The sequence below is a fragment of the Rattus norvegicus genome, chromosome 1 (genome assembly GCF_036323735.1).
Source record: "Rattus norvegicus strain BN/NHsdMcwi chromosome 1, GRCr8, whole genome shotgun sequence".
Lineage (NCBI taxonomy): Eukaryota > Metazoa > Chordata > Mammalia > Rodentia > Muridae > Rattus > Rattus norvegicus.
The window spans coordinates 230199244-230227075 of NC_086019.1; the positions used below are offsets into that span (position 1 = coordinate 230199244).

The 27832-nt window shown below is 38.8% G+C and overlaps 2 protein-coding genes across 6 annotated transcripts in view; one reads left to right on the forward strand and one right to left on the reverse strand.

The window, feature by feature from the left end:
• The window catches only part of LOC120100003 (40S ribosomal protein S12-like), a 673396-nt gene that overhangs the window by 195746 nt on the left and 449818 nt on the right, over positions 1 to 27832 (forward strand). The window lies entirely within an intron of this gene.
• Positions 1 to 27832, reverse strand: part of Smc5 (structural maintenance of chromosomes 5) — a 69784-nt gene that overhangs the window by 3350 nt on the left and 38602 nt on the right. For 2 of the 5 annotated variants that reach the window (NM_001106357.2, XM_006231183.4), the window contains 12 exons: positions 26607 to 26739; positions 24136 to 24309; positions 23883 to 24052; positions 21331 to 21454; positions 20769 to 20891; positions 12230 to 12355; positions 9308 to 9352; positions 8808 to 8903; positions 8226 to 8330; positions 7924 to 8043; positions 599 to 778; positions 426 to 521 (listed from right to left, as the gene is read on the reverse strand). In NM_001106357.2, the coding sequence (NP_001099827.1) occupies positions 426 to 521; positions 599 to 778; positions 7924 to 8043; positions 8226 to 8330; positions 8808 to 8903; positions 9308 to 9352; positions 12230 to 12355; positions 20769 to 20891; positions 21331 to 21454; positions 23883 to 24052; positions 24136 to 24309; positions 26607 to 26739 (1492 nt within the window). Of the gene's footprint in view, positions 1 to 425; positions 522 to 598; positions 779 to 7923; positions 8044 to 8225; positions 8331 to 8807; positions 8904 to 9307; positions 9379 to 12229; positions 12356 to 20768; positions 20892 to 21330; positions 21455 to 23882; positions 24053 to 24135; positions 24310 to 26606; positions 26740 to 27832 lie in introns of those variants that run through there. The other 3 variants (XM_006231184.4, XM_063287099.1, XM_039108980.2) reach the window with 3 other exon arrangements.

The window sequence follows — 27832 nt, forward strand, 5'->3', positions numbered from 1 at the left end:
TGTTGTAAAGCTGGTCTGTTGCACAGACATTGGGTACTTAGGGCCAGGGCAGTAGCAGTGGGCAGTCAGGACGGGAGCAGTATGTGGCATGATGGAGAAGGCTGGAGAGTTCTGGGGCTTGCGTTCCTAATAGTGTCTGAGCAAAGTAAGAGCTTTTTAAGAAGGGCAATGAGTATCAGAAGCAAGAAGAAAGCCTGCGTTCTGGAACATGATGATGTGCCTTCTCTACCACTTCCTTAGATGACAGAAGCCATTTTCAATCAAGTATATCACTCGGCTTGTCCCTCTTACGTACGTGAACATTACATAAGCCTTTGAGCCTTACTTCTCGAGTTTTCATGTTCATGTTCACCTCTCAGCCCCACTCTGCTCCCAGGACGCAGGAGGACGTGTGAGTGCACGGCTCCTGTGCTGCATCTACTCACCTTCGGTGTGATGAAGAAGTACTGCGATGTGTTCTCTTTACAGGCGGTGTTCACAACCATTTCAAACACCCTCCGTTCATTAATTGGGTCCATACCCTAAAACCACAAAAACAGTAATCGTTACACTTGTAACTATTACAGGATGCAGTTCTCCCACAATAGACTAACTGTACCTGATTAATTTCATCAACCACTCTGAATGGACATCTGTTAAGCTCCTGAAGTGCCATCAAGTACAGCATGGTAGAAACACTTCTTTCACCGCCACTTTGATGATGAGGAGTTAATTCATGCAGCTGAGTACTACTGCGAAATTTTACTCTAATCCGGATTCCATATTTATCATAATCTTCCTGTAAAACATAAAAAGTTGAAAAATGTGTGCTTTCTTTGGTAACTTTACTCAATATTTGAAATTAAATCAAATATACCAATCATAAAAGTAAATTTAAATAATTACTACCTAAAAAATTTAATAGTCTCCAAGTGCCTACGTGAGTGCCCGCGCACACACAAATGTTTATATTAACATAAAAAAAGATTGTATTTGGTGCTCTATAACTTTTGCCAACTCTGAGACCACTCTAAGTTTTATTTACTTCTCTTAGCCATTTTAGGTCATTCAGATTCAATGAATTTATGAGTAAGAGTGAAGTATCTAACAATAGTTAAAAGTTAACTAGTTAAATGGTCTAAGATAAGAGTCTAATCAAGAGACAGTATAAGAAACAGGTAATTCAACAGTTATTGTTTTAAAACATAAAAAGAAAACAGGTAAAATTAGCCTCAATTGTGTATTTTATTTTTTAAAATGTCATTTTAACATCACAATAAAAATGTTATCAATGAATATTTTACATTTTTCATATTAAATCTTTGAAATTCTATGTACATAGCATATATTCATAGCAGAGGCCTAAGAGCAGCAAAAAGTGTTTTATTTATTCACTATAAAAAAGGTGTGGCAATTACATATGGATGAAACAAAATGTCAGTGGAATGGGCCAGTTCATGGGACGCCACTTCAACAGTGATTCCAGACCACATTCTTTATAAGAATGTCACCACCTCTAAGTGATGCCATTTATAACTGATGTGGTGTCCCCATATTCCGGGAGAAGCACTTTGTACTAATATCACACTAAGTGGCTGAATCTTCCCACCCTCTCCTTTAGACTCCTATCTCACGGCTACTATCGCTGCCCGCAATACTGTTCCTTCAGTCGTTTCTGAAGTGCGCTGCCACCTTTGGTTGCAGTTTTTTTTTTTTTTAATTTAGAGAATACTTTATTAGTTTTTGTAATCAAACCCACGTAGATAAGACCTTACATATTTAATACAGTGTGATACCCCTGTACAAATGGAAAAAACTTAAGTTCAACATTTCTAGACCAATATGGCTGTTAATTTCTGTACAGTGCCAACTCAACACAGTAAACGGGGATACTTTTTTCCAAAGTTGACAGCACAGGTAAAGTTTCAAACAATTCAAATTATATATCTGTATATATATATTTATATTTATATAAAAAGACCAATAATAGCAGTGTGTTATGCATCAACAGCAGCAACAGCTTTTCCAGGTTCTGCAGTCATCTGAACAAAACTGTAGAGACATCCAGCACACTCCATTAAGAAAAAAAAAAAAAGTAAAAAAACAAAACCCAAGAAAACAGCACAGTTCTGTTACTCTTGTGGTACCTGGCACCATTTTTTTTTTAAATTAGCTTCTCAATCATCATCTGGAAAGAAAACATTCTGAGCAACATCATTAAAAACAGTTCTGATAAAGCACTGTCACTACTACGTATCATAAAGCAGGTACAAGCTATTTTACATCCACAGAGGTATGATACAGTACTGTCCTACATCTATAATACTAGAGGATACAATTTAAAAGGCATTATTTGAGACTTGATTCTACTTTTCCAGCAGAGGGCCCAAAGGATGGTGTGACACAGCTTTGTAAAGAAACATACTCTAGACAGGATTTCCTTTCACTAGTGGCACAGTTCTAAGGATTCATTCTCTCCATGAATGTCAGCTAAAACCGTTATTAAAAAAATGAAATATCCCTAGAACAAAACCGTATAACCACCGGATTCACATGAAGATGACCTAGTGGAGACAAGCTGGACCTCACCTTACCAACAAGCTATCAAATCTGTTATGTTTAAACAGTGAGACCTCCAAGGAAGGAGATGCCAAGTAGTGCTTCAAAGCTTCGGACCACAATCAAACACAGCATCCTTTTCAACAGAAGCAGAAGCTCATCTGAATATGCTCATGGATGCTGACATCAACATTTAATCATCTCCTCACTCATCCAGGAAGAAGGGGAGATCAGTTACTACTGTACTTTATTGTGTTCAACCAAATCACCATGTTACAAAAATAGCAAGCTGCCATAATAAAAAATAAGGCTCCTCTATCCAGCACCAGATAGCATCATTTTACTTTCAAGCCTAGAAATTGCACACTTGTATATAAACCAATCGAAGATGAGGATTGAGAGTTCATCTTGGTGGATTTTTCCTTTGATGAATATGAAGTGTCCTTCCTTATCTTTTTTGATGACTTTTAATTGAAAATTGATTTTATTTGATATTAGAATGGCTACTCCAGCTTGCTTCTTCTGACCATTTGCTTGGAAAGTTGTTTTCCAGCCTTTCACTCTGAGGTAGTGTCTGTCTTTGTCTCTGAGGTGTGTTTCCTGTAGGCAGCAGACTGCAGGGTCCTCATTGCGTATCCAGTTTGTTAATCTATGTCTTTTTATTGGGGAGTTGAGGCCATTGATGTTGAGAGATATTAAGGAATAGTGATTATTGCTTCCTGTTATATTCATATTTGGATGTGAGGTTATGTTTGTGTGCTTTCATTCTCTTTGTTTTGTTGCCAAGACGATTAGTTTCTTGCTTCTTCTAGGGTATAGCTTGCCTCCTTATGTTGGGCTTTACCCTTTATTATCCTTTGTAGTGCTGGATTTGTAGAAAGATATTGTGTAAATTTGGTTTTGTCATGGAATATCTTGGTTTCTCCATCTATGTTAATTGAGAGTTTTGCAGGATACAGTAACCTGGGCTGGCATTTGTGTTCTCTTAGGGTCTGTATGACATCTGTCCAGGATCTTCTGGCCTTCATAGTTTCTGGCGAAAAGTCTGGTGTGATTCTGATAGGTCTGCCTTTATATGTTACTTGACCTTTTTCCCTTACTGCTTTTAATATTCTTTCTTTATTTTGTGCGTTTGGTGTTTTGACAATTATGTGACGGGAGGTGTTTCTTTTCTGGTCCAATCTATTTGGAGTTCTGTAGGCTTCTTGTATGCCTATGGGTATCTCTTTTTTTAGGTTAGGGAAGTTTTCTTCTATGATTTTGTTGAAGAAATTTACTGGTCCTTTGAGCTGGGAGTCTTCACTCTCTTCTATACCTATTATCCTTAGGTTTGATCTTCTCATTGAGTCCTGGATTTCCTGTGTGTTTTGGACCAGTAGCTTTTTCCGCTTTACATTATCTTTGACAGTTGAGTCAATGATTTCTATGGAATCTTCTGCTCCTGAGATTCTCTCTTCCATCTCTTGTATTCTGTTGGTGAAGCTTGTATCTACAGCTCCTTGTCTTTTCTTTTGATTTTCTATGTCCAGGGTTGTTTCCATGTGTTCTTTCTTGATTGCTTCTATTTCCATTTTTAATTCCTTCAACTGTTTGATTGTGTTTTCCTGGAATTCTTTCAGGGATTTTTGCGATTCCTCTCTGTAGGCTTCTACTTGTTCTCTAAGGGAGTTCTTTATGTCTTTCTTGAAGTCCTCCAGCATCATGATCAAATATGATTTTGAAACTAGATCTTGCTTTTCTGGTGTGTTTGGATATTCCGTGTTTGCTTTGGTGGGAGAATTGGGCTCCGATGATGCCATGTAGTCTTGGTTTCTGTTGCTTGGGTTCCTGCGCTTGCCTCTCGCCATCAGATTATCTCTAGTGTTACTTTGTTCTGCCATTTCTGACCGTGGCTAGACTGTCCTATAAGCCTGTGTGTCAGGAGTGCTGTAGACCTGTTTTCCTGTTTTCTTTCAGCCAGTTATGGGGACAGAGTGTTCTGCTTTCGGGCGTGTAGTTTTTCCTCTCTACAGGTCTTCAGCTGTTCCTGTGGGCCTGTGTCTTGAGTTCACCAGGCAGGTTTCTTGCAGGGGAAAAGTTGGTCCTACCTGTGGTTCCAAGGCTCAAGTTTGCTCGTGGGGTACTGCCCAAGTCCTCTCCGCGGCGGTAGCAACTGGGAAGATCTGCGCCGCTCTTTCCGGGAGCCTCCGTGCACCAGGGTTCCAGATGACGTTTGGTGTTTTCCTCTGGCGTCTGGATGTGCACAGAGTGCAGTCTCTTCTGGTTTCCCAGGCGTGTCTGCCTCTCTGAAGGTTTAGCTCTCCCTCCCACGGGATTTGGGTGCAGAGAACTGTTTATCCGGTCTGTTTCCTTCAGGTTCCGGCGGTGTCTCAGGCGCAGGGATCCTGCCGCTCCTGGGCCCTCCCCTACGGGAACCCAGAGGCCTTATACAGTTGACTCTTGGGCCAGGGATGTGGGCAGGGGTGGGCAGTGTTGGTGGTCTCCTCCGCTCTGCAGCCTCAGGAGTGCCCACCTGACCAGGCGGTTGGGTCTCTCTCCCACGGGGTTTGGGAGCAGAGAGCTGCTGCAGGCCGGGATCCGCGGGTGTGGGACTTCCGGTAAACACAGGAAGTGCCCGGTCCTAGAGGAATTTTGCCTCTGTGTGTCCTGAGTTCTCCAGGCAGGTTTCTTGCAGGGGAAAAGTTGGTCCTACCTGCGGTTCCAAGGCTCAAGTTTGCTCGTGGGGTACTGCCTAAGTCCTCTCCGCGGCGGCAGCAACTGGGAAGATCTGCGCCGCTCTTTCCGGGAGCCTCCGTGCACCAGGGTTCCAGATGGCGTTTGGTGTTTTCCTCTGGCGTCTGGATGTGCACAGAGTGCAGTCTCTTCTGGTTTCCCAGGCGTGTCCGCCTCTCTGAAGGTTTAGCTCTCCCTCCCACGGGATTTGGGTGCAGAGAACTGTTTATCCGGTCTGTTTCTTTTAGGTTCCGGCGGTGTCTCAGGCGCAGGGGTCCTGCCGCTCCTGGGCCCTCCCCTACGGGAACCCAGAGGCCTTATACAGTTGCCTCTTGGGCCAGGGATGTGGGCAGGGGTGGGCAGTGTTGGTGGTCTCCTCCGCTCTGCAGCCTCAGGAGTGCCCACCTGATCAGGTGGTGAGGTCTCTCTCCCACGGGGTTTGGGAGCAGAGAGCTGCAGCGGGCCGGGCTTGGTTGCAGTTTTGGCTGCATTATTTTCAACAACACTTGGTCAAACAGCACAAGACACTTGCTCAAAGCTTGTCCTGCCAAGTTTGGACCCTGCTACTTATTATAAGGAGGCACTGTGTTCCAATTCCCGACACCTAAGAAAGCAAGAGCTCCCTTTAATGAACCACAAACTGCTTCACACATAAATATAAAAGGACACAGGTAACGCCTTAAAAATTTTAGAAATAGTACTTTTAATCTGTTCACCTTCCCCCTTCAAATCCCAAGTAAACAAATGACATTACTGGAATAATCTGTAACAGTTTTCATTTCCAAGCTACTTTTAAAATGTATTTCTTCATTACCATCGACGGTCCTTTTTAGTGCCTCATTCTAGTTTCTTCCATCTCACTGAAGGCTCTGGTTAAAGAACTCAGTTCTTAACTCACTACTGAGGAGGGCAGAACAGAACGGGGACAAAGGCAAGAGAAGTTTTCTATAGCAGCACGCTGAAACCAGACTACTGAGAAGAGTACGAGAGAGGGAGGAGCACCATGCAAAAGACAGAATGGATGGGATTTCTGTGACACAGGCCTCTCCTAGTTTATCTGACCACATTTATACCCCACACAGTCAAGCTATTGATAAACGTCCTGTTGGTACTTTGAGCAAGATGATATTCCCAGTAATCAAATTTATCTAAGAGCTTGGCTCTGTCTGGGATTAGATAAGGAGTCTGATTTTTTTGCCACCTGATAGCAATGTGACCTTCAGTGAATTTAGCATCAGTTTCAGTTTGTTTTTTGAGTAGGGTAGATTTAAGTTACTGCTTCCCAGGCTATTTATAAGATTAAACAGCTGGGGGGTGGTTGTGATGAGTGCCTTTAAGCCCAGCACTTGGGAGGCAGAAGCAGATGGGTTTTCATAAATTTCAGGGCAGCCTGGTCTACAAAGTGAGTTCTAGGATGGTCAGGGCTACACAGAGAAACCCTGTCTCAAAAAACAAAACAGAAAACCAAAACCAAAAAGATGACCTGAAGGGATTAAACAAGATAAATTTTGGAGAAGAAGCAAATCAGAAATGAAGTATCTTCCGTACATTTCTTAGTTATGGTAAGGCAAGGACTGTATGGAAAACTACAGAAGGGTCTAACACCTCAAACCTAGGACTTATAATAAAATGGTGTTCTACACATATGCTTCACATGAAGCAGAGGGAAGCTTGTGAGACAAAACTCCTCAAAGGAGAAAATGGTGCTATTTTGTTGAAAACGTGAACATTTGCTAAAAATAGAAAAAAAAGAATCAAAACTTTTAAAGACACTAAAATATTCTTAATAACTTCACTTTTATTTAAAAGAAATTTCACCTTGAAACATTTTGATACATGCAAATAAGAATAAATGACCTTAGTGTACCAGCAAAACCTTTTAATCAAAGGATGGCTAGCCTTTTGTCACTTATACTCCTCCCCCACTTAGTTCACTTTCCCAATTACTTGCCGAGAAATTCAGGTATTTCTTCTCCTTCCCTCGCCTGCTTACAGTGCTGGGAACTGAACACAGGGGCTCATGTAGCTAAGCATACATGATCATTTCATTACATCCCCAGTCCTTCTTTACACAATCTTCCTTAATGAAAAATTTGTTTTATTCAAAATAGCAGTGCATAAAACTGAAGTTCAAGGAATTAGCATATTACCTATTATCTTTTAAATTTGTGATAAAAAAGAGACTAAGAAAATTAAGCATGGCATGGAAGTTTATAATCTTACTTGGGAGGTAGAGGCAAGATGGTCAGGCGAGTTCAAAGTCATCTTTGGCTACACTGCAAGTTAAAGAAATTAGAAAACACCTCCCAACACAAAAAACACACTTGACCTCATTGATACACACTGTATTTCAGTTTTTGCTAATTTGTTTATGGCTCCTAAGTTGAGCAGTGGTGGATTTATAAAGCACTGTATTCCTTCAACACAGCTGAATAACCATTCCCACATACTGGCTGAAAAACAGCAAGGCAGCAGCCACTCCAATAACATCACCCCCACCCCCAAACCAAGCAAATCTAATGTCAGAAGCCCATAGAGGGTCTCTTTCCTTCTTTTCATAATTTTTCAGCAAGCAAAATTTTGATATATATTATTCCAAAGTAAACAAATTTACTTGTACCCCTTGTACATAAATAAAATTACTGGTCATAAAATACACCCGAATACAATTACCTCATTTTCTGTATGAAGATCAACTTCACCAGCACACTGCATGGAACTAAAAAAGTTGCTGAACTTCTCATTGATTTTCTCTACTAGCTCTTTTAAGGGGTTCAGCCACCTTTCTTTCACCTACAAGTAAGAGACAAAATAAAACCACAGGCTGAAAGCAGTACTATCCATTCTGATATAAAACAAATTTTATAACGGAGTCAATCTGAGACTTTTTGTCTCAGGAGCATAAAATTTATTTTGTATAATTTGTACACTTATCCCATTAACAGTAAACACATAAGAAATAGGATAAAAATTACCTGCGAAATGTTTTCCCTGTATTCATCTAATTCAACTTTCTTCCCCTTTAGTTCTTCAGTTAACTGCTGTATTTCTATTTCTCTTTTTGTGTACTCCTCAACCACCTGGTTGAAAAAAAATTCTTTTAAGAAAAATTTATCAAAGGATAAAATTATATAAAAATTTGCATCAATTAAACTATTAGCTAAAATGCCATTGAGCTGCATTACTTGTATGCAATTAATTTATGCTATTGAATATTGAAAGTGTTACTTTTTAATCCTTGAAAAAAATATACACTGCTGTATTTCAAGTTAACTCAACTATTCTTTTTATAAAGAAAAGGCACAGAACACTGTGTTCTTCAGGAAGACTCTATTTAAAATTCTAATAGATTCAGAATCTGGCATTTAAGGCATTGTTCCTGCTGTCTAGCTTATTATTACCCAGAGCTCCAGTACAGTGTGGGAGGCAAGTACTGGAAAGAACTCTGTGTGTGTGTGCACGCACACAGAGGCGCACATAGGCATGTATGTGCGCATGTGTGCACTAGGGAAGAGAGAAGCATGAGAACTGTAGGATAGAAGCAGAAAGAGACATACCGAAGGATTCAGTCCTGTGAAGCAGGACGCTCTTGATCTTTCTTCAGTTAATAATGCATCGATTTCATCCAATGTGTTTGGGAGATCTTGAAAAGCCTAAAGAGGAAAAAAAAATCATTAAAAATGGAATAGTGATACATTTTATTAGAACAGTTAAAGAGAGTAATTTGCTATGTATCTACTGTCTGATTAATAGCATGCTAGCACACAGCAATACAAAAGAATCTTAAAGAGGGCATTTTCCCTTTAAAAAGCTTACACTTTAAAAGATGTATACATGTTGGATAGTACCTTAAGGCAATGTATTGATGTTGAGTCTAAAATAAGCAGTACATATCATATTGGCTTTGGAATAGAAAATAATGAAGTGTCAGTTCATGCTACATGAGAATTAAGAGTTCAAAGGCCTATAATTTATCTCTGGGTCTCAAAGCAATGGCTAGGGAAAAGCAACGTAAATAGGAGATAACAATTTGGAAAGAAGAATGAGTACTGCATACCATGGGGGGTGAGGAGCTGTGTCCATTTGGAATGGTGGGTACTTGCTGAATTGGTAGAATGGGTCCAGAATATGTGGGGCATTGAAAGAGAGCAAGAAGTTAGAGCTTTATACTGTACTTATGAAGACCTACAAAAGCATCCTTACAACTCAATCAGAATTTCATCAAGGCTATCTTCTGAATCTATGCCACAGAGACTCACTAGGGCAGACACGTTCCTACAAGGAGAGGCATGCAGTGCACTGTTTTGCCTAGTATAACCTGCAGAGCCCTATAGTAAAAGGTATGCAATGAGGCTGAAACTCAAAAAAGGGTTCTGATGAGTTTTGTATATTAACTGGCTACCTTGATTTGCATCTTTTTTTTATCCCTTTGGAACTCAGTCCAATCTTTGCAAAGGCAAAGATGATGATGATGATGATGATGATGATGATGATATGTATGTGTGCAGTATCCTTGACTTGTCTGTTGAGGTGTGAGCTTGTTTCAACACTTACTTGGTATCTTCTCCAGACTCTAACAGGTATACTAAATGTATAATATTGAAACATAATTTCTACTTTATCCACCTTCCCAACTACTGTAAGCAAACCAATTTCGCATCAATAATTAGTTTGACAATTTGTTCAGGCAAAAATTTAGGAGTTCTCTCCTCCCTTTCTATCACTGAAGTAAAATTCTCTCCTCTCCCACCCCTTTGTGCGACTACATTAATCTCTTCCCTGGTCAAAAATAATAACCCTATAGAGTTTCCTTGCTTCTTTTCTGAAAGTTCTATTCTTCATAGAGCAGTTAAGAGCAGTCATCTACAAAATGATTTTAATAACAGCATTCTTGTGTTTAAAATCCTCCAATGGATTCTATCTTAAAGAGAACAGAGCCCAGGGTAAGGAATACAAATTAGTGGTGGAGTACCTGCCTAATCTCTGAACACTAAAAGGGGGTGGGGAGGCGTCCAAACTCCTTGTATATTCTATAAGGTCCTATTAACTATGCCACCTTCTCTGCTTGGGATTTAATTTATGTGTGTGGTTTTTTGTTTTGTTTTTAAAAACAAAACAAAACAAAACTGTTTTTCTGTTGTAGCCTTGCCTAGAACAAACTATATAGACCAGACTGGCCTCAAACTTGGAAATCTATCTCCTTCTGTCTCCTGAGTTCTGGGACTAAAGGCATGTGCCACCACTACCAGACTGGAATGTAATTTTAATCCCAAGAGTAATTTTAACACATGGCAAATACACATGCATCTTGGTGGCTTGTGTGAGGTACCTCTCTTCTTGGGATACATCCCTACTTGACTGAATTCTTCTCTTCCCCCAGGACTTATCAAAATAGTAACATTTCAGATAGACATTCCCTAAGGAGCTGCCCATCTTTGCTCCGTGCGTGTTAGCCATCACCTTTATTTTCCTTTTCTCTTTTGTCTGACCTGATCCTCTGTTTCATGTTGCTTGGTCTGTCCTCCAAACCAGAGTTCAAGTTTCAGTGAGGAAAGCACAAATGTACTACTTAATAATTGGTCATATCAGCCAATCAACACATTTTAATAATAAATGTATTATTTCCTGATTTCACTTTTTCAAAAGCAGTGTAACTTTTGGGGAGGCAGGGTTGAAACAGAGTTCAGTTCTTTTTTTTTTTTTTTTTCGGAGCTGGGGACCGAACCCAGGGCCTTGCGCTTCCTAGGCAAGCGCTCTACCACTGAGCTAAATCCCCAACCCCCAGAGTTCAGTTCTGTTTGTAGGTATTGAATTTGGGATCATCCTGCCTCCACCCACAACGGCCACCATGCCCAGCACACAAAAACTAGAACTTATACACATCACACCAGTATCTTATTAAACAAAACATATTTTAGATTCATTCTACAATTATCTTTAGAAACAAACCTCTCAATTAGTTTTATGAATTTCTGTTGAATTCTTACTCTGTACCCAAACAGAGTACCCTGTGGTTTTCTGTGTCAGGTAGTATAAAACAAAACCTTCCAGGATATGACAACTACAAACTATACTAGCCTTTTTCTATGCTTAGTGGATATTTCATTATCTGTGAACGTTGATACATTCAAGATTTTAAAAGTACACAATACTACTATTTAAAAATGCATTGTAGCTATTTTGATATTACTCTGAGTAGCTATGCAGAAAGGTTTCACTGTCGGACAAAGCCTAGGAACACAAGAGACAGAATGAATGCAGAGTGTGAACTAAGGGAGAGAGTGAATGCAGTGTGAACTGAAGGGACAAAGTGAATGCAGAGTGTGAACTGAAGGGACAGAGTGAATGCAGAGTGTGAACTGAAGGGACAGAGTGAATGCAGAGTATGAACTGAAGGGAGAGAGTGAATGCAGTGTGAACTGAAGGGACAGAGTGAATGCAGAGTGTGAACTGAAGGGACAGAGTGAATGCAGAGTGTGAACTGGAAGGTAGCATTGCTTAGTCGGACTCTGACATAGCAGCGTAGAACTGAAAGAAGGTATCATCTCGGAAGACTCAGCACCTGGAAACCCCTCTTTAGAGACAAGACCCCTAAAACCACTTGCCTTTTTCTTCTCAGTATCACCCTTGCTTGCTGTTTGTGAAGCACAAACGACTTACTAGTTTCCACAAATGTTTTACACTCCAACAGTCCCTCTCAACGACGGTTAAGAGGGAAAGACTTTAATTGTGAAAATGAATGCTGTCATTTCAAGATAATGCCCATACTTTAAAACTAAGCAAGGACTGGTGACTAAATCTGAGAGAAAGCTATATAAAGTTACTTTATGTACACTATCAATGGTATAAGAATGGGAAAAGGCAGAGTTTTAAATACCACTTTGTGTTTTCATGTCCTGTGACTATGCCTAGAGTAGGACATCTTAAACTGGAAATACTGTGTTATGTCAAACGCAGCATTATTTATTTTTATACTTACTGTCTGAAATTCTTGGGGAACGGCTTGGTCTGCACTCAGGTTACATACTTGCCTAGCTCTCTTCATAAGTTCCTTGCACTTCTGTAACAATCTCTGCCTATTGTCATCCAATTCAATAAACTGTTGCTGTTAAAAAAAATTTCAAAATGTTACTACTAAATCAGAGGTTTGTTGTATAAAGCAATCACATATTGAATAAATTGCTGAATTCTGATTATGAGAACCGTGTCTTCTGAACCATGACTTTTTTATAATAAAGGTGCATTAGCCTTTTATTATGAAGGTAAAAATTTAAACTTTAAAATATCAGAGCCAGTATCTCTCTAATATGTAAGAAACCTAAAGTTTACTCTTTTATAAATGTTTAATTTTAATGGAACATTATCATACACAGGCTTCACATAAGAAACATAGCATCCAATTATAAATTTTAAAATTACTTTTCAAATGTTTTCTCTATTTATCATTCATTCATGGACTTATTCATTTCCTAGCAGTTAATTAGCAAGATCCATGAGATGCCAATATTATATTCTGTATTAAGTACTGAGTGGTGAATATGGCAAGACCCACAGAACCATCATCATAACAGAAACAGACATTATCTACTGAGTACATGGGTGCTTCCCACCAAAGTTTTCTCTCCTTTCCCTACTCTCTGTCCCCACTCCATTTTGGGAAGGTAGGGCTGTAGAAGCAGGGTCTCATGTAGCCCAGGCTGGCTTTAAACTTGTTATGTTGCCAAGAGTGACCTTGAACTCCTGATCCTCCTGCTTCCCAAGTAAGGGGATTACAGTCACATAGCCCTATGCCTAGACCTTGCATCTTTTATTTCCCACAACACTACATAGTAACAGGCTCAAAAGAGGATGGAGAGATGGCTCACAACTACAGGTCTAGGGAATCCGCTGGGCTCCTTGTACATACACCCAAGCCCCTAATACATATATTTAAAAAGGCAAAGTTATTTATTTACTCATTCATCCAGTTGTTTATTTATTGACTTATTTATTTATGTTTCTCGAGACAGGATTTCTCTGTGTAGCCTTAACTGTCCCGGAACTAGCTCTGTAGACCAGGCTATCCACCAACCCAAAGATCTGCTTGTGCATCCTTCCCCACCCCCCAGTGCTGGAATTACAGGTGTGTACCACCACCACCAGGCCAGATAAAAGTATTTTTAAAAAACTAATTAAAAAAACCATTTGAGTTCACACATTTAAAGACTACTAACTCCCACATTCGTTCCTGCTTATAAGAAACCCTACCTACTCTGAGGTGAGAATGTATCTCCCAGAACAACAGAAGCTCCACCTGTAAAGTCTCACCAGCGTAACTGCCCAAACGTGAGTTAAAGCCCATGGAGCCTCAGTCCTACAGGTAACTGAGGAAAGCTGGGAGCAGAAGAGATGGCCCTACCCAGGGAAGAGAACAAAAATTGTTTCTCCAGTGTCAAATGGTCAGCCCCACAAACTTACATAAAAGCAATATATGTATATACTCAACAGGCTATATTTGGAAACACACACACACCAGATTTATATATGTGAGTATGTAAAAGTACATATATACATGCAGTAACAACTGATGAAAAAAAGGAGGCCATGAATCTGAAGGAGTGTGGAGGAGCATATGAAAGAATTTAGAGGGAAACAATGTAATTCTAACATACTCTCAAAAACAAACAAACTAAATTTAAAAATCAAAATGGGGTGGGGGAACACCTTATATTTGGAGAAAGGGTTTCCTGAATTATGGGCTCACCTTCAAACTTACTCTGTAGCCAAGGTTACCACTAGATGCCTCATCTTTCTGCTTCTACCTCACAAATGCTGCCACCATAAAGTACTGTTGCTTGTCCTATACAGCACATGCCCCTTTTGTCATAATAAATGCTTTTCAGTGAATGCAGTGTGGAGCATGTGTAAGTAAGAAATAGAATACAGGATGGAAGTCAGAGTGATCATGGAAGCTGTGCTAACTGCACAGCTTTAATGGGGAAAAATTACTAAGAACCAGTTATGGAAAAAATTTAAAGATAGATGATTATGAATATATAGACACAGAAGCCTCAAAGATACACTTGGCTAGTTAGTAACATAATATGACTGGAGGAGAGGCATCTATAAGGATATAAGAATTTAGCCTTACTAAGGTGGACAAAGGCCAGTCTTTGAAGTTTCATGTATGAGGATAAGGGTATCTACCCTATCTAATGCACTTCTAGACCAAGCATTATCACAGTCACTAGTACACACATCAGACTAGCTTAGGAAATGGGTTACCTTTCAGATGTGATTGAGAGGCGCCGAGAAACTTGCTCAATGCTATATGAGGAGGTTTCTAATAACAAAACCATGTTTATTTCACTCTGTAGAAAACTACAAACTAATTTCCCTAAAAAATACAATGAAAACAAACACCCAAAATACATATAAGTAAGACGTTAATGCCCTAGTCATACCTCAAATCTATGTGATTAACATTTCTAAAGGACTTGGAAAACTGTTATTAACAAGGTCGTTGGGTCATTTAGTTTGACAACAAACAATGAAGATAACAGAAAAAAAAAAAAGGTTCTGTATTATATTGAACTAAAGTAAAAGTAAGCCTTTTTCTAATTACTAGCCTGAGAGAAATAAAATAAAGAAAACAAGTCAACGAAAAACTAGGTATGAATCTGAACAGAGATTTCTCAAAACAAAAAATTTAAAAGGCATTCAACATCCTTAGCATTCAGATAAATGAAAATTAAAACTATTTGAGATTCCATTTTAGCCCAGTTAGAAGGCTAAGATCAAGAAAATAACGGACAACAAATGCTGTTAAGAATATGGAGAAATGGGAACTCTCACTCACCATTTTGCAAACTGGTGTAGCCATTATGAAGTTCGTTGTAGAGAAGCTGTACCTAAAAAGCTAAAAACAGATCTACACATGACCTAGCCATGCTACTCCTGGGCGTATGTCCAAAGGACTTGCTATCCTATAAGAGAGACACTTGCTCAACTATGTTCATGACTGCTTTACTCGCAATAGCTAAGGATTGGAAGCAGTCTAGAATATCATCAGTGTATGGATGGATAACACGTTCTATTCAGTCATAAAGAAGAACAAAACCTGTAGGTAAATGGATAGACTATACTAGTGTACTACACTAAGGGAGGTGAATCAGACTGGGAAAGGCAAGTGCTGCCTGCACATTCTGCTTTATTTGGGGATCCCAGATCTAAACGCTTATATTGGAAATGTCTCTTTGGTTAAGAGCATTTGCTATTCTTGTAGAGTAATCTGGGCTGTTCCCAGTTCCCAAAACAAGGTTCACAGGCACACAAAGTACACATACATACATATAGGCATTCAAAGATATACACAAAGTTTTTTTTTTTTTCCCTCTGTGTAGTCCTAGCTGTCTTAGAACTTGCTCTGTAGACCACCCTGGCCTCAAACTCGGAGATCTACATGTCTCTGCCTTCTGATTGCCACTACTGCCTGTCTTACAAAATAATAATAATAATAATAGTAATAATAATAAATAATAACCCAAACAGACAGAAACATTATTTTAAAAACTTAATACAAAATATAAGCTGTATGTATAAATTATGTAGAATTACGTCACACTGAGTGATAATGTTCCTTAAAAGACTATCTAACATATAAATATCCAGTGTCAGGCCAGATCCTCAAAACAACACGGATAGTTGTCACTGTCTTTCTCCCAGAACTTAAGGTTAGACACTATGAAGATACCATACACTTCGGACACAGGGCTTGGAAGAATTCTTAAAAGTATCCTCTTTGAAGATTAGCTCTCATACTATGGGAAGGAGCTATGCCTGCTGCCCAGGGAGAAAAGTATTCAAAAGTTCTATCCAGTTGCTAAATGTGTGAAGCACACAGTGATCAGCTGGGCAAGATATCCCCAGTGGTGTGATGATGACATTTTATATCATTGGGATAACAACAGCCATCTGACTGAACTTAAGGCCTGCTCAGTATGAGTGAACTCATGGCTGATACTGTAAGCCTAGACAACTACCCAGAGCTGGGGATGTTCCCCAGAGGAGAAATTACTACTGTCAGTCTTCTAAACTAAAGTAACTTCTCACTGTACTCTAGAGTAGCTGTTACCCTTCATCAAAAACGATTCTTTTTGCAGAAGCTGGAGGCTTCTACAGAGATCTATGATTTGTTAAAATGTAGAGTAAGTGAATCAGGAACGCACAGACCCATCAGCACATCTATAACACAACACTTATACCTCAACTTCAGAAGATGGAGTGGAAATATCTTTAGAACCAGAGGACTGGGATGTTTACTCTGAGGTACTGAAATGTGAGGAAGAATGCTATAGCCATAAAAATCTCAAAAATATGACTCTACAAAACGTATATAAGGAGCATATCAGTGGACATGTCAAAGAGGGTGGGAAAAATGCACAAGGCTCCACACCCAGATGAAGGCAAGCAGTCAAGCAACGGCTACTGAAGGGTGAGACCTCGTATAGGCTGTCCAATCTCAAGTGGTCAGTCCTAAATGTATGTATGTATGAACATCACCAAATGTACTCAGCATGTATGTATACACAGGCCACACACACAAAACACGTGTGTGTGTATGTATATATGTTTATGTATGTAACATACAATTATAAAAAATGAGGTGATGAAGTTGGAAGGGAATTGGGAAATACTAAAGAAGTTGGAAAGGAAGTAGAAACTATGGAAATACAGTGCATTCATGCATAAAATTCTTAAAAATTTTATTCAAAATAACCAAAGATATGGGGAGAGAGGAAATAGTCAAAGACAGTTCCATGGTGGCTAAATAAGAAAGGAGCCCTTGCAACGATTCTTGCTGATTTTTGTTAGTGGAACACAGAGAAAAAAAAGGAATACACACACACACACACACACACACACACACACACACACACACACACACACACGGAATATATTTTTATAAAAGATTAATCAAAAGGCTTTATTTGGATTCCTGGTCTTAAATAGTTAACTGAGTATAGAGAAAAAGGATGGCAAAATTTATAAAACATCTTTGATTAGTAGTTCAGAAAAAAATTACGTTAAGTATATATCTTAAACAATTATTACCTTTTCTCTGAAATTCTTTCTCTGGAAAGTTGAATTGTCTTAAAAGTTGTACAGAAATAGCCTGACTAATATTAAACAAGAAAAAACGTTTCCTGAAAGGACCTCTTGTGGAAGAAGAATGCTGTACATTCTCCTTTAATTGGGGATCCCAGATCTAAACGCTTAGATTAGAAATGTCTCTTTGGTTAAGAGCACTTGCTACTCCTTAAGGGTGACCGGGCTGTTCCCAGTACCCACACAAAGGCTCACAGGTACCTGTAACTCCAGGTGACAGACCCAATCAGGACATCTACAACACAACCCTTATACCCAAGGTTCAGAAGATGGACTGGAAATATAGGATCTCATGCCCTCTGAGGCTACCTGGCACACACAGGGCACATACATACATCCAGGCACTCACATATATACACAAAATACTTTTTTCTCTGCAACCCCCACTATTGCTAATGTGGTTTTTACAGAATCACTTTAAATTTGCTGACTTAGACATTCTAATATCTTTGACATACTTCCCCAACATCTACGCCAATGCATTTAGTCTACATTTAGGTTCAGAGTCATCTGGGATTGTATTTTGGTTTCATGCATGACAAAATCATGAAGGTTTACCTACATTATTTACACATACATTTCTTTTTCTAGATTTGGAATCAACTATTTTCCAATGAGCTATTTTAGTACAAAACAGTAGTTAGAGGCCATGCAGATGAAATGAAGAGATGTGTGGTTTGCTTTGGGTGTGACTTCCTCTTTTCCTACTGAAACAAGAGTCACTTTGTAGCACTACAGGTGTTCTCAAATTTACCCTGTGACCCAGCTCCTGAGTGTGGGCATTAAAGCCATGTACCACCATACTGGGCTTGTCCTCCCAGCCCCGTTTAGAGAAAACATATTGTGAAGTTATTCTGGTCATTTCCAACTCAAACTCTTTAGGGGTTTTATTAATTCACATCTTTATTTATACTGAAGCTGTTTCCTTATATTTTTGGTTGTAAGCCTAGCCTTTAACGGCTGAGTCATCTCTCCAGCCCTGAAGCTATTTTCTTTTAGGCTAAAACTGTAATGGCATAATTTATTTCTTCACTTTTACAAAAAGAAAATCACAGATATTAACAGTTTAATTACTGAAAACATGTAAAGATTCTCTTTGAAATTCTTAAGAATTGTTTAGAATCGATCTTTTTTTGGAATAACTTTTTTCTGTAAAGCTATGCTTCAAACTCAAAGATGTTAAAATTTACATTAAAAATTTTAGTAGAGAAATTATAGACATTTAACAGTAATAATCTTATTGATATTTCGCTATTTATTTGAGATGGGGGTCCATGCTGCCTATGCTAGTCTCAAACTCTTAAGCTCAAATGATCCTCCAGCCTCAGCCTCTTAAGTGCTGGGATTATAGTCACAAATCTGCCTGGCCTTAATTCTGTGTTTTGCAGCAGTAATTTTAGCACCTATATTTGTAAACAAAACATCCACTCAAGTTATACTGTGTCTGCTCTTAACACCTCTTCTTTGTGTATCACTCTATTTCTACAAGTACTTTACATGATATTTAGACTTCCCTCTAGCTTCTTGGGAGAAGAGTTATCTATTGGCTCCTCACAATAAATAATAGCAAAACAATCCTCACTTCCATGTCTGAGAGTATCAACTCATAATACTGATAGTATCTAAAAGACAACTAGCAAATACACGCCATTTTATTTGTAACTTTCACTCCTTTTCAGAGAATTTAGCTATATATTAGACTTACAACCACACAGTTAGTATATATGGAATGTAGTTCTTACTCCAGTATATTTTATTTTTCAAAGGAATTTGATTCTTAAGTCCAGACAATGCAAGCATTAGACTGTGGTCTAGTCCACAGGTTGTAGGATTTCTTGAACAGTCTCTCTCCATTTCAGCTCTTTTCTTGTTGGACTGCTGAGCTTTCCACCATTACCAGGGCCTCCTCTCTTTAGAGAAGAAACTCTGCTGGCAGTTTGTTCTGAAGTTCCTACTGACTGATGTTGCCAAATTATATTCTAGAGTTCTCACATGGAAATGAAGAATATGATTAGCTTTGAAAACCAATACCAAGAGATTATTTTTATTCAAGAATTCCTTGGATCACACCTGAGTTTATTTTAAGGGGGGGAAGGAGTTAGAATGCAATGGGTAAAGAAGTCATGGGCAATACCAGAAAAACCAATCTTATAAGTAGAAAGTTTTGAATCACATAATAGCACCACAACTTCCTAAACTTAAGACAGGAGGTCTGGATACTGAGTGCAACACACGACCAATGATGTGATCACGCTCATGTAATAGAAACTCAGTAGAACCCCTGCAGCCTGGTGGAGCTTCCTGCCTGGTAAACACAAAGAATTCTCAGGAGAGTGACACACTGTGATTTCTCATGAGAGAGCACAGAGACAGTTCAGGAGTCTCTCAGACATCGTTCTGCGTCTCTATGAAAAGTCAGTGTTGTTCAGAAGTCTGTGGTTTTTTAGTAACTCACTAACCATGAAGGGGTCATGGGAAAGCAGGGCTTTGTAGAAGATGGTCGAAAGTACATATGGCCTAGGATCCTTGAACTTAAAAAGCCAGTGTACTAAGAAAGAGCAGTCCATTAGGATAGTCCTTACAAATTGTTCAATTTGGTACTAACTGTATATGGTTAACATCAGAACAGAACTCTAAGACACCAATAGGGATTTCTCAAAGTTTAGTTTTATTACTGCGCAGGCCTAATATAATGGATGTTTAGAATACCAAGTGTTCTTCTATTCTTGAGAAAGTAATTTAGAGATTAATATACTAACAACAAAAACAAAAATAAAAAATAACTGTCACCATCACCTTGATACTTATCTTTAGAATTAAGTTTGTATATTATTTAATACTTCTTTCCTCTGCACAATTTTATCTTTTACTGCGAAATGCTAAAGTTATGGCTGAACTGTAGTGATTATTCATCTACCTACACTTATATCCTTCAAGTATTGCTTCCTCATTAACAAATAATTTAAGTTTTATTTTATTAATAATGATTATTATTGGGGCTGGGGATTTAGCTCTGTGGTAGAGCTCTTGCCTAGCAAGCGCAAGGCCCTGGGTTCGGTCCTCAGCTCCAAAAAAAAAAAAAAAAAAAAAAAAAAAAAAAAAAAAAAGATTATAATTGTGCCCAAGAGCATAGGTGGACACACTAATTGTATGCAGTCAGCTTTCTCTTTCTGCCTTTTTCCAGGTTTGAGAGATTAAATTTTGGTCATTGCCATTTTGTGGCACGTGCTTTCTTCAATGAGCTACCTTGATGGCCTCTAAATTTGAAAATACATAATATACAACAGCTGGATACTGAAAATAACAGTAGGCGATGTATACTTTAAACTGGTTTGAGGTTGGACCTAAAACAAAAGAGAAAAATCTCTTACTTCTGTGACACGCAGCTGTGAGGAGGACGCCATGTAATCTGCTTCTAACTTGTTCTTCTCAGAGATCACTGTAGTATTTTGAAGAATCAAATCAACTTTTTGAATATGCAAAGAAGTGCATATCTAGAAATAAACAAGCCATAAGATTTTGTTTTTATGTTGTCTAATTTGCCTAAGTTTTACAACCATGAAAAATGCCACAGTTCTCTTCTTCAAAACAAAATTATGAATCATGAAAAATTAACATCTTCCTGTGATTGACATCTCCATCAAACAGTTAATATAAAACTATTTTTTAAAACTATTTAAAAAAGTCACTTCCTAAATATTTAGGTCATTTGAAAGAAAATAATTTAGCCCAGTGAGTTAACTTTTAAAATTCTCTGTAAGCATTAAAACCTAAACAGGCTAAAACTGATTAGAAAATCTCTTGCTTATTATCACCAAAGCAGAAAAACACTTTAAAGTGATTATTTCTCATAAAGTCCTCCAAATATTACTAAATTTTAGTATTTAGCAAGTGTTTTTTTTTTAAAGTCAAAAATTAAGAAAAATATCTTACCTTTACAAGGCCCGTTAATTCAGTAACAAGTTTTGCTTTTTGAACATTTATTTCTTTTATTTTGGTACTTGCTTTTCGTTCTTCCTCTTCCAGATTGCAAGTATCCTGTTCCATCAGCCTTATACTGTATGACAGACACATGCAATGATGGAGAGATCAGAGCTAATAAACCAAGGGCCAAGTCCAAAGCCTTAAGTAATGATGGTAATCAGAAGTATAAATACTAGTTCCTAGATTAAGCACCTCCTAATACAATCAGTCAGGATCCAAACACATTGTAGACCTATATGACCAGCAAAGTCTAGTGTCAGTAATGTTGCTGATGCAGACTATGGAGTCACAAAGGAAGTTTGATTTCCCCACTGTTACTCTTCAAAAAGCAGAACTGGCAAGTTATACCTTGGAGCTTTAGTTTCATCTGTACACTGTAGATTAGAAAATGTCCTCCATCTAGAGAAACTTGAAGCAATCCCACTAAAATCAGGGACTAGACAAGGCTGCCCACTCTCTTCCCTACTTATTGAATATAGTTCTTGAAGTTCTAGCCAGAGCAATCAGACAACAAAAGGAGATCAAGGGGATACAGATTGGAAAAGAAGAAGTCAAAATATCACTATTTGCAGATGATATGATAGTATATTTAAGTGATCCCAAAAGTTCCACCAGAGAACTACTAAAGCTGATAAACAACTTCAGCATAGTGGCTGGGTATAAAATTAACTCAAATAAATCAGTAGCCTTCCTCTACACAAAAGAGAAACAAGCCGAGAAAGAATTAGGGAAACGACACCCTTCATAATAGTCCGAAATAATATAAAATACCTCAGTGTGACTTTAACCAAGCAAGTAAAAGATCTGTATGATAAGAACTTCAAGCCTCTGAAGAAAGAAATTGAAGAAGATCTCAAAAGATGGAAAGATCTCTCATGCTCATGCATTGGCAGGATTAATATAGTAAAAATGCCCATTTTGCCAAAAGCGATTAACAGATTCAATGCAGTCCCCATTAAAATACCAATCCACTTCTTCAGAGAGTTAGACAGAACAATTTGTAAATTCATCTGGAATAACAAAAAACCCAGGATAGCTAAAACTATCCTCAACAATAAAAGGACTTCTGGGGGAATCACTATCCCTGAACTCAAGCAGTATTACAGAGCAATAGTGATAAAAACTGCATGGTATTGGTACAGAGACAGACAGATAGACCAGTGGAATAGAATTGAAGACCCAGAAATGAACCCACACACCTATGGTCACTTGATTTTTGACAAAGGAGCCAAAACCATCCAATGAAAAAAATGAAATAGCATTTTCAGCAAATGGTGCTGGTTCAACTGGAGGTCAGCATGTAGAAGAATGCAGATCGATCCATGCTTATCACCCTGTACAAAGCTTAAGTCCAAGTGGATCAAGGACCCCCACATCAAACCAGATACACTCAAACTAGTAGAAGAAAAACTGGGGAAGCATCTCGAACACATGGGCACTGGAGAAAATTTCCTGAACGAAACACCAATGGCTTATGCTCTAAGATCAAGAATCGACAAATGGGATCCAGAGCTAAACAAAGAATTCACAGCTGAGGAATGCCGAATAGCTGAGAAACACCTAAAGAAATGTTCAACATCTTTAGTCATAAGGGAAATGCAAATCAAAACAACCCTGAGATTTCACCTCACACCAGTGAGAATGGCTAAGATCAAAAACTCAGGTGAGGATGTGGAGAAAGAGGAACACTCCTCCATTGTTGGTGGGATTGCAGACTGGTACAACCATTCTGGAAATCAGTTTGGAGGTTCCTCAGAAAATTGGACATTGAACCACCTGAGGACCCAGCTATACCTCTCTTGGGCATATACCCAAAAGATGCCCCAATATATAACAAAGACACATGTTCCACTGTGTTCATAGCAGCCTTATTTATTAATAGCCAGAAGCTGGAAAGAACCCAGATGCCCTTCAACAGAGGAATGGATACAGAAAATGTGGTACATCTACACAATGGAATATTACTCAGCTACCAAAAACAATGACTTTATGAAATTCACAGGCAAATGGATGGAACTGGAAAATATCATCCTGAGTGAGGTAACCCAATCACAGAAAAACACACATGGTATGCACTCATTGATAAGTGGCTATTAGCCCAAATGCTTGAATTACCCTAGATGCCTAGAACAAATGAAACTCAAGACGGATGATCAAAATGCGAATGCTTCACTCCTTCTTTAAAAGAGGAACAAGAATACCCTTGGCAGTCTATGCTGTCATATTTACCAGCTCAACAACATAGCCTCGACAGTGGAACTGTAGCACTTTCATATTAGAGGAGATCAGTAATTGTCTGATTGGACTTAAGGCCCGCTCAGTAGGAGACATTTCACTCCTGGTATTATAAACCTGGACGAACTGTACCACAACTGCAGTTTGAACATTGATACTAAAACTTTAGAAATTACTATAAACTGCTGCTGACGTCCCACAACTGAACTCGTAGACACTCACTCATGCCACGTGGTTTTGAACTCCCATCTAGAGTTACAAGGTACCTTGCCAGCTTGGAGCTAATTTTCTGTTCCAGTTGTCTTTTCTTGGTTTTTCTTTCAAGAAGCTCCTTCTTCTTCAGCCTTAGCTCATTGTCTTTGAGCTCGAGATGCCTGTTTGTATCCCGCAAGGCTACCAATCCTGAGTCCACTGCTTCCAGCTTTCTATTAATTTCCTTTGGAATATTAAAAATTGTTAACAAAACTGTTTAAAGTTCCAAAGTCTTGACATTGTCATAACTAAGTCAAGGGAACCAACCTTTAGCTGTTCTTCCAAGTGTCTCCTTTGCTCTAGGTCCACAGTGACAGTGAGGAACTGGGCTACTTTCAGAGATGTATTACTAGAGATAACTTTATTGGAATAGAAAGAAGTTTTTAACACATACTTTTCTTCTGCTGTATAAATCTGTTTTAATCGAGTTTCTTGTATTACCTGTAATGTAAAGCAGGAATTCATAAACATTTAATAAAAACATAATTTATGCTTTAAATGACTAAAGAATTAAGAACAAAAACCAGGAGAATTCTAGAAGAACAATATATCCCACTTAATACAACCTATCCAACATCTCTTAAAATGTGGTCCATGTACCTTGTATAAACGTTTTGGAAGGACAAGTGACCAGTGCTGAACTATTCTATCTCAGCTAAACCGTTCATGCTTTCCTCCCCTTCACTGCACTGTTCAAAGGTACATAACTTCAGACTTACTTTTTCCATGTTTACAATACCAGATGAAAATACTTTTCATGGAGTTCAGAGTTTTTAATTTGACCTTGGCTCTTCAATCATTTTTCTTCACTTATATAAGAGTTTTACAAATGAAAACATTCTAAACACTTCTAAACATCATTAGATCAGATTGTCTACTATCAATAGGCTGTTGTGATTCCCACCCCATCCCCCAGTCTCTGAAGTTTCATAATCAACACTATTAATACTTCTTTTACTAGAGAAATTCCTAGCCTAAATAAAGAGGTAAGACCCTTTAAGCATAATAAATAAATAGTGTATAAGCTGGCATCCTAAATCTTGAGTTAATTTGAAATAAAAAGAATTCTCATGAAACAAGTTTTAACTGGGAATTGAACTGACACAGAATAGTAAGGGAAGGCATTCCTAGCAAAGGACCTTTCAAGATAAGGGAGCCAACAGACAACAGAACCAAAAGAGTTTCAAACATGAATGGGAGGAAGCTGCAGTGCCACCCTCTTAGAATCTCAGCAGTTGGCATGGAGAAGAGGACTAGGAGTTCAAGGTCATTCTTGGCTGCATGGTACATCTGGGGATAGCCTGAGCTAAGATGTCTCAAAAAGTATCCTCCCTCAAAAAAGGGGAAACAATCCAAAGAATAGCCAATAACTTCTGTTAAAGACCTGAAATGTTGCCAGGCATGGTGTAGTCCTGGTTGGCCTGGAATTCACTCTGTAGACCAGGCTAGTCTTGAACTTAGAGATGTGCCTGCTTTTGTCTCCCGAGTGTGGGGGATTAAAGGCGTGTACCATTATGCCCAGCTGAAAAGTATACTTTCACATACTGCATGTTGATCTCCTAACGATATAATTTCTCATTCATTCACTCAATATTAATACATAATTTTTCTTTCAAGACAGGGTTTCTCTGTGCATCACTGACTGTCCTAGAACTCCCTCTGTAGACCAGGCTGTCCTTGAACTCAGAGATCCATCTGCCTCTGCCTCCAGAATGCTGGGATTACAAGTGTATAAACCACTGCCTGGCATGACATCACTTTTAGCCAAAAGCACAAGCAACTGCTTACGAGTAACTATTTTTTGCAAAATAAGTTGGTTAGAAATGTCATTGTGTCTATTAGTGAAGTAAATTTACAGTCGTAAATGCTGACATCAGAACATCTGTATGGTGGTTATTAGAAAATGAGATCACTATCATGAACTACGGGGAAGTCTGTAATTAATTCTTAGCTCACACACAGTATCAAAATGTAAACTTAGTATGGAAAACAAACAACTAGCCCAAGCTGGGTGTGTTGTTGCACAAGTGCAACAAGTGTAACCTTAGCATCAGAGAGGCTGAGTAAGAAGAGAAAGAAATTCAAGTCCAGGCTCAGCTACACAGTAAGTTCAAGGAAGCCTGGGAACATGGTGCTCTGTCTCATAGGACAAAACAACCAAACCTTCACCCATACCCATGAGCACACACACATCCACACCCACATCGACACACTCACAACACACATACTTACACTCACACATCCACATACACAAACACACACTACCCCCAAACCCCCTCCAAAACCCCCCCACACCCACTACCCTAAAAGAGCTGGCTGGTTCTAAGAGAGATTTGGTCTGTCCCTGCTTGCAAAAAAACTACTGGATGTATCTGCTTAAAAATAAAATTAAATTAAAAGAAAAAAGATGAAAAGTGGTCATTTGTGTATGGAGATAGTCTTCCACAAAGGCTTTAAGAAGGTAAAAAACTTACCAGAATAGACCTATATCCCAGTATAGTATTCTATACTTGAACGACTATCTAGGATGCAAGACTTTATCAAGTGAAGTAGAATCACCTAAGAACAGCCAGGCATTACAGATTTTAGCTTTATTCAATTCCTCTAAAATAAAAGTATTTATTAACTTGTTCTAGGTAACTTTCTCACTTTTGTTATAAAATATTATTTAATAGTCACAGTTTTACGACATATCACAACTTAACATACAGAGAGTTTCTACACCTTTACATTCTTACCCGTTCAATTCTTTCTCGGGTCCTTTCAGTTCCCACAGGAACTTCATGAATATGATATTGGCAGCAAAGGTAACTCATCACAGGATCGGGTGCATCAAATAACTCTCGAAGGTATGAAAAAAAGCCATACTGTCTGAAAAGAAAAGTGCTGATTTGGTTTTTCTTTTAAAGAGATGGTTCAGCAGATGAAATGCTTACCTGGTAAGTACAACAAAAGCATGTAGGTGCAGTGGACTGGAGCTCAAACCCTATAACCCACACGAAACTGCAGGCAAGGTGGCACTGGTTTATAATCCTAATGGGGAGTTGGACAGTAGATCACTGAGATCTTTGGTTCTTTTTTTTTTTTTTTTTTTTCAGAGCTGGGGACCGAACCCAGGGCCTTGCGCTTCCTAGGTAAGCGCTCTACCACTGAGCTAAATCCCCAGCCCCGATCACTGAGATCTTAAGCAACACAGTCTGCCCCACTTGGTAAATTCCAGGACAGTAGGAGATTTTTTTCCTTTCCCCAACACCAACACACACACATACACACACACACACACACACACACACACACAAAGAAAGAAAGAAAGAAAGAAAGAAAGAAAGAAAGAAAGAAAGAAAGAAAGAAAGAAAAAGACAAGCAGTAAGTAAAATACATAGTATGGGGATTTGAATAAGAGCAGTTTCCAGGGGCTATGTTTGACTACTTGGTCCCCAGTTGGCTGAACTGTTCAGGAAGGATTAGGAGGAACAGCCTTAATGGAGGAGGTATCCTTGGCGGTAGGTTTTCAGGTTTTAAAAGCCCATACCAGGCTCAGTTTCTCTCTACCCTGGGCCAGTGGATCAGATACAAGCTCTGAGCTACTGCTCCAGTGCTGCACCTCCCTGCCAGGTGCCATGTTCCCCACCATGACAGCCTCGGACTCCACTAATCCTCTGAAGTGAAAGCAAGCCTCTAATTAAACCCTTTCTTTTATAAGTTGCCTTTGTCATGGTGTCTCTTCACAGCAATAGACAAATAACTGAGCTGGCCGTGGTGACACACACCTTTAATCTCAGCACTGGGGAGGCAGAGGCAGGTGGATCTCTGTAAGTTCAAGGCCAGTGTGGTCTACATATTGAGTTCTAGGACAGATAGAGCTATATAGTAGGGACCTGTCTCAAAACAACACCCCCTCCAAAAATGAACAAAGAAACAAAGAAGAAAGGTGACTTAAGACACACTTTAGCAATGATAGAAG